The sequence below is a fragment of the Rhinopithecus bieti genome, unplaced genomic scaffold (assembly GCF_001698545.2).
Source record: "Rhinopithecus bieti isolate Rb0 unplaced genomic scaffold, ASM169854v2 scaffold_7464, whole genome shotgun sequence".
NCBI classification, from domain to species: Eukaryota; Metazoa; Chordata; class Mammalia; order Primates; family Cercopithecidae; genus Rhinopithecus; species Rhinopithecus bieti.
This window is the reverse complement of record NW_016805410.1, coordinates 183,743-191,502: the sequence shown is the minus strand read 5'-3', so window position 1 is coordinate 191,502 and position 7,760 is coordinate 183,743. Positions and strand designations below refer to the sequence as shown.

The 7,760-nt window shown below is 43.0% G+C and overlaps 1 protein-coding gene across 1 annotated transcript in view; it reads right to left on the bottom strand.

Moving 5' to 3' along the window:
- TRPC5 (transient receptor potential cation channel subfamily C member 5) overlaps positions 1-2,075 on the bottom strand; it is a 206,114-nt gene extending 204,039 nt beyond the window's left edge. The window contains 3 exon segments of the mRNA XM_017872325.1: positions 1,700-2,025; positions 2,028-2,057; positions 2,060-2,075. Of these exon segments, the coding sequence (XP_017727814.1) occupies positions 1,700-2,025; positions 2,028-2,057; positions 2,060-2,075 (372 nt within the window).
- Positions 2,076-7,760: the final 5,685 nt, after the last annotated feature.

The window sequence follows — 7,760 nt, the reverse complement described above, 5'->3', positions numbered from 1 at the left end:
AAAAAAAAAAAAAAAAAAAAAAAAGGAATTAATTAATGGCATATGCAGCCACCTGGATGAGACTGGAGACCATTTTCCTAAGTGAAGTAATTCAGGAATGGAAAAACAAGCATCGTGTATTCTCACTCATAAGTGGGAGCTAAGCTATGAGGATGCAAAGGCATAAGAATGACACAATGGACTTTGGGGACTCGGGGGCAAGGGTGGGAAGGGGGAGAGGAATAAGAGACTACAAATAGGCTGTAGTATATACTGCTCAGGTGATGGGTGCACCAAAATCTCCCAAATTTCCACTAAAGAACTTACTCATGTAACCAAACACTACCTGCTCTGCAATAATCTATGGAAATTTAAGAAAAAAAAGACAGCATTAGTTCTTGTGCAGTTTCACCCCTCACTTTTCCTTAACTTCTTGGCACCATCCAGAGTCCAAAGATAATCATTTATATAATAATGTTTGCCTCCCAGGTCCATACATTTCTCCCCTATGAAGAGAGTATTTATGTCTCAAACATCTGACATTTCTTTGAGCCTCAAACTTTGTGCATTGTTTCCATGTCCATATGCCTGTTAATAAATTTTGTATGCCCTTTTCTCCTATTCATCTGCCTATTGTAAGTTCATTTTCAGTCAACCTTTAGACAGCAGAAGGGAAGCTGCAAAAGGATGCACAGGAATGATAGGCTCATAATGCTATTTTAGGGAGAAAAAGGCAGCATTATTGCTTGAGATTTGAGAGAGGGGAACATGCTAGAGACAAAGAGATCGGTTAGAAGAGCTTTATATTAATCTAGGACAGCAGTTCTCAAACTTGATTGTACATGAGAATCTTCTGGAGGGCTTGTTGGGGCCCCATCCCAGGGTTTCTGATTCAACAGGGCTGTGGCGGAGGCCTGAGAATTTGCACTTCTAACAAGTTCCCAGGTAATGCTGATGCTGCTAGTCAAGTGACCACACTTTAGGAACTACTCATCTAAGAGAGAGATGTTGAGAGCCAGAGCCAGACTGGTGAAAGATGAACTAGAGAGGAAAGAAATTATATGAAAGATATTTGGAAGGAAGGAACCACAGGACTCTGGGATTGAACATGGGGGCAAGGGAGACAGACAAATAATAGATGACTTCAGAGTATCAAACCTAGGTGCCTTGGAGGATATGAGAATTACAGAGGCAAAACCCCAAACATCTAGAGGTGGAATGCAGTCACTTGACAGGTACTGGGAAAATATGCGAGGCCTTATTCCATAAGCATCTGTACCATGGCACTCAAGTTTAAAGGCCTCCTGTATTGTCTTCAGACAGAGGCTGATGAGAAGTAGAAAGCCCAAGTCTGTATTTTGTCTCTCCTTTTCTAGAATATAACCTTTGAGTAGAGGATGAAACTGAAGATAGAAAGCAGGGTGTATGAAGGTTAGAAGGGGCTTGAATAGTCTGGAAACAAAGAACACATCATTGGGTTGCTAAGTACATTGAGTGAGTACTGAATGTATATGGGCAAACACTTATAAGGAAAAGGTAAATCAGTAAAACTCTGCATGGGCCACGCAGGGTAGCTCTGGATGCTACCTGAGATCACTGGTGCAATTTCTGAGATAGGGTTTCTCAATTCCAGACCACCTAACCTTCCCTAGTTTCAGGGCTTCTGACTTGGTGCCCTGTTGTGCCTGGTTATTTCCCAACCTGTAAGAATTTCTCTTACCTGCTTCTCTCCACTGGGCCGCCTGTAGCTGAGCAGAAGCTCCACAGCGCCCACCACTTCCTTGCGTATGGCATAGAGCAATGCATCACCCACATACACACTGTGGTTCAGCAGTAGCTCCATGATCTCCAGGTTCTCGTTCTCAATGGCAATGAGCAGGGCACTCCGGCCCAGGGGGTCCATGCAGTTGATGTTGACATTATAGTAGATCTCAGCCTCCTGAAGGGCCTGCTTCACAGTGGCATAGTCCCCCTTCTCCACAGCATTGAGGAAGGCCTTCTCCTCCGCAGAGAGCTCTGTCTCAGCCCTCACAATTTGCAGGGGATGCGGTCTCTGTACGGTGAGTAGTTGACCTTTTGTAGTACAGTTGGGCCATGGTTCATAGCAATTTAGAAAGCTGAGTGAAGAAACAGAGAAAGACCAAAAATATCCTTAGATACTTGGAGGTCTCAAGTGGCCAGTTATGGAGGCAGCCCTGCTAAGGGGTTAGAAAATCCTAAACTACTTCAATGACACAATCTTTTTTCCTCTCACAAAGAAGTATAACAGAAAAAGCCCAGTCTTTGGGGTCAGGAAGTCCTGGGCTTAAATCCTGGTTTTATGACTTACCAGTTCTGTGGCCTTAAATAAGTTACTCAAGCCCCCTGTGCTTTATTTATTATTACTAAGGTTATCAATCTTAATAATATTACTAGCAGTTATCATTTAGTGACTGCTTACTGTGTGCCAGGTCCTGTGCTACAGAATAATTCCTACCTCATAAAGCTATTGTGAGAGTTAAATAAGATATACATTATCAAAGCAACTGGCATAGGGTAAACTTCCTACGACATGGCATAAGCTAGTTCCCACCTTCCTTCTCTTTTGGTGCCTGAGAATGCTCACGGTAACACTTCTGGTTAGTGATGCAAAGGTGGAAATCATCTTTGGCCAATTTCCTTCAGGCTCTAGGTCTCTGGTCCTATGCTAATTTTCAAGATTACATTTGCAACTGTCCCAGATGCACATCCTGGATTGAAATCCTATTTCAGTTCTAACTGCAACCCTGCTTCTTGCTGCTGCTCACTGGGGGAAGGGGTATTGACTCCAATAGGCCAAAGTCAACTGCAAAAGATAAGCATGTACTCTCTGTGCCCTCTCATGATTTTTTCCTCTGCCGTTTCAAATGAAAAGCTAACAGATCTGAGAATCTGTTTGATTAAATTCTGATAAGTGAATGGTCTATTTTATTTGTATCATACCTAAATCCAGGTTATATTTAATAGAGTTCATTTTAAAGTAAAAACGTACTTATTGAGCTCCTACAATGTGTTTAAACTTTCTCTGGGAGACGAAGGTAAAAAGACAGCCTTTGTCTTCAATCACATAGAATGAATCACAGTATAGAGCTCTTGTGTCATAGTTTACAGATAAAATTTATACACATTCCTCATTCACTCCCTGTAGTATCCCTGTGAGATGGGAATGATTATCCTCTCCAAGGGAGAAAATGAGGCTCAGATCTATTGGGTGTTGGCTCCACTTTTCCTCTCATCCCTAAGGCCTCCAGGTCCCTCTGGAGGCTGAGTTTGGATGGACCTATTCCAATTACTTAACCGTTTTTCCAGCTAAAGGACATGGAAATGTGATAAAGAGCCTCTTTTCTCACCTTCTGGTTGTAAGAAAAGATAAAGACATGAAGCTTCCACAAACATTTACCTCAGTCTTCCAGCTAATGAACATCTCTGCTTTGGCAGAGGGAGAGGCATATCTTATATCAAGTGGCATTTGTAATTCACGTGCTTGTGACCTTCTGGGAAGTTAGTATTTGAAGGTGAGTGTTGCCTCTTGCAACATTTGAGCAGGTCCAAATGACAAATTTCTCTCCACATCTAAATCCCAAGAGAACAGGGTGCTGTTTCACTGCCTCAAGAAGCACTGATACATTCTTTCACTACTTTCAAGTAAAGTGAAAGTAGTGAAAGTGGCTAAAGGAAAGCAGCACTTATATTTGCCAATACACAGCACAAAACTTTAATGATACTAATTGTAGACTGCCTCCCTGCCTTTACCTTGTAAACAAACATGAGTTGGAGAGAGAAGGGATGGTGTAACCTCCTAAAGTGAGGATCAACAACCCAATTAGCTTCTATTTATTTAATCAGTACAAACACACTGAGAGTATCTATTGTGTCTAGCACTCTGCTAGCCCCTGCTGGGGGACACGAAACAACACAACCCTGCTCACTGAAGGCTGGAGGTCTCATAGAAAGTTTCATAAAGATGGTAGCTCTTAGGCTAATCCTTGGAGGATGAATTAAACATGAAAGTGTAGGGGCAGTCTAGGCACTGCCAAGTACAACAAGAAAGATGATGAGAACAGTTATGGCCTAGTTGGGTGATGGGTTGGGGGGAGTGCGAGGGGTCTTATTTTTTCAACTTAATAGAATATAGGGATTAGAAGTGAGCTAACATGCCAAGGCAATAGCTCATAATCTTGGTATCCCCATCTGAAAAATGGTCTTGAACACTTGCTACCCATTTGCCATTTAAGAGGCTACCATGGAAGAAAAGGCTAGATGTCCCTTCAGATGGTGTCACTGGTGGTGTTATTGCTACAGGAAGTATTACTGCTACAGGAAGATCTGCAACTCCTTTAGTAAGGCACAGTTGTGGGGGAAGCAGAAGAATATTGCATCCCAGGGAAAGGTGAGAATGAAGGAAACTAAATTGGTGACCTATTATGTGCCAGGTACTATGCCAGAAACTGGGGCAATAAAGTTATAAAAATAATCATTAGTTCTGAATATTTAACATGGCCCAGGCATGGTGCCAGGTACTAGAGTTGCACTATTACTACCACTGGTCTAATGGTAATCATAATGAAGGCAACAAACAGTACCATTCATTGAATTCTCACTATGTGCCAGATGCATGGGTTAAAGTAGTGAAGAGAGACAACAGTAAAATCATGGTAATTTGTAACTTGAGGCAAGTATAATTGGATGATATATAGTCAGTTCAAAATCCAGTTTTAATTTTCATCTCCTGCAGTTGGAATTAGTCTGGTCTATGTAATTTTCCAGTGGGCTCTGTTATAAGAGGCCTTAATAGTATTCCTCTTTAGAAAAACTACATCTACAAAGGTTTGCCTGAGATTGTACCATTAGAGTCACTCTTGCTTTAAGGGACTACATTGCCAAAACTACCCCTGGATGAAATAATAAATCACAGAGCTAAACACGAGTAATATATTAACATGAATTCCTTCATTAGGAACATTGCTGTGACTATGGAATTAAAGCAATGTCTGGCTAAAAGAATGGGGGTGAAGGAGGGGTCTGGTATCCAGCTTTGGAAAGCTCTGTTAAGTAGTCATGCCCACCTCTATACTATGAATAGAGAATAATGCAAAAATGGGTTTCCTTCATTGTCTGTTGACATGCAGACTCATAGCTGTCTAATGACTTGCCTAATTCTTTGCCCTTTTCCAATCCCCCCAGCTGCAGCCACTTGACCCTCACTCATAGGTTTAGCCTCAGCCTCACTCCAGGCTCAGAGGCCAATCCTTTCTCTGCATGCTTGCTGTTAGGCCTACTGTGCCATCATTCTGAGAATAAGTAGCTAGTGATGGAGTTGCTGGTATCTTTTAAGAATGTATTATTTGGGGATCCACGCCAAGATGGCCAGATAGGAATACCTCCAGCTTCCAGCTCCCAGCATGAGCAACACAGAAGACAGGTGATTTCTGCATTTCCAACTGAGGTACTGGGGTCTTCTCACTGGGGCGTGTTGGACAGTGGGGGCAGGACAGTGGATGCAGCCCAACGAGTGAGAGTCGAAGCAGGGTGAGGCAATGTCTCACCTGGGAAGCACAAGGGGGAAGGGAATTCCCTTTCCTAGCCAAGGGAAACTGTGACACACAACACCTGGAAAATCGGGTCACTCCCACCCTAATACTGTGCTTTACCAAGGGTCTTAGCAAACAGCACACCAGGAGATTACATCCCGTGCCTGGCAGATGGTCCCACACCCACGGAACCTCCCTCATTGCTAGCACAGCAGTCTGAGATCTAACTGCAAGGCAGCAGCAAGGCTGGGGGAGGGGCGCCCACCATTGCTGAGGCTTAAGTAGCTAAACAAAGCAGCTGGGAAGCTCGAACTGGGTGGAGCCCACCGAATCTCAAGGAGGCCTGCTTGCCTCTATAGACTCCACCTCTGGGGATAGGGAATAGCCAAACAAAAGGCAGCAGAAACCTCTGCAGATGTAAATGTCCCTGTCTGACAGCTTTGAAGAGAGTAGTGGTGTTCCCAGCACGGGATTTGAGATCTGAGAACGGACAGATTCTCTGCTCAAGTGGGTCTCTGACCCCTGAGTAGCCTAACTGGGAGACATCCCCCACTAGGGGCAGACTGACACCTCACACCTCACATGGCCGGGTACACTTCTGAGACGAAGCTTCCAGAGGAACGATTAGACAGCAACATTTACTGTTCAGCAATATTCACTCTTCTGCAACCTCCGCTGCTGATACCCAGGCAAACGGTTTGGAGTGGACCTCGAGCAAACTCCAACAGACATGCAGCTGAGGGTCCTGACTGTTAAAAGGAAAAATAAACAGAGAGGACATCCACACCAAAACCCCATCTGTACGTCACCATCATCAAAGACCAAAGGTAGATAAAACCACAAAGATGGGGAAAAAGCAGTACAGAAAAGCTGGAAATTCTAAAAGTCAGAGCACCTCTCCCCCTCCAAAGGAACACAGCTCCTCATCAGCAATGGAACAAAGCTGGACAGAGAATGACTTTGATGAGTTGAGAGAAGAAGACTTCAGACAATCAAACTTCTCTGAGCTAAAGGAGGAATTACGAACCCAGTGCAAAGAAACTAAAAACCTTGAAAAAAGATTGACAAATGGCTGACTAGAATAACCAAGGCAGAGAAGTCCATAAACGACCTGATAGAGATGAAAACCATGACATGAGAACTATGTGACAAATGCACAAACTTCAGTAACTGACTCGATCAACTGGAAGAATGGGTATCAGTGATTGAAGATCAGATGAATGAAATGAAGTGAGAAGAGAAGTTTAGAGAAAAAAGAGCAAAAAGAAATGAACAAAGCCTCCAAGAAATATGGGGCTATGTGAAAAGACCAAATGTACGTCTGATAGGTGTACCTGAAAGTGATGGGGAGTATGGAACCAAGTTGGAAAACACTCTGCAGGATATTATCCGGGAGAATTTCCCCAACCTAGCAAGGCACGCCAACATTCAAATTCAGGAAATAGAGAACGCCACAAAGATACTCATCAAGAAGAGTATCCCCAAGACACATAATTTTCAGATTCACCAAGGTTGAAATGAAGGAAAAAGTGTTAAGGGCAGCCAGAGAGAAAGGTTGGGTTACCCACAAAGAGAAGCCCATCAGACTAACAGCAGATCTCTCAGGAGAAACTCTACAAGCCAGAAGAGAGTGGGGGCCAATATTCAACATTCTTAAAGAAAATAATTTTCAACCCAGAATTTTATATCCAGCCAAACCTAGTTTCATAAGTGAAGGAGAAATAAAATCCTTTACAGACAAGCAAATGCTGAGAGATTTTGTCACCACTAGGCCTGCCCTACAAGAGCTCCTGAAGGAAGCACTAAACATGGAAAGGAAAAACCAGTACCAGTCACTGCAAAAACATGCCAAATTTTGGGGACCATCAATGCTAGGAAGAAACTGCATCAACTAATGAGCAAAATAACCAGCTAACATCATAATGACAGGATCAAATTAACACATAATAATATTAACCTTAAATGTAAGTGGGCTAAATGCTCCAATTAAAAGACACAGACTGGCAAATTGGGTAAAGAGTCAAGACCCATCAGTGTGCTGTATTCAGGACACCCATCTCATGTGCAGAGATACACATAGGCTCAAAATAAAGGGATGGAGGAAGATCTGCCACGAAAATGGAAAACAAATAAGGCAGGGGTTGCAATCCTAGTCTCTGATAGAACAGACTTTAAACCAACAACGATCAAAAGAGACAAAGAAGGCCATTACATAATGGTAAAGGGATCAAT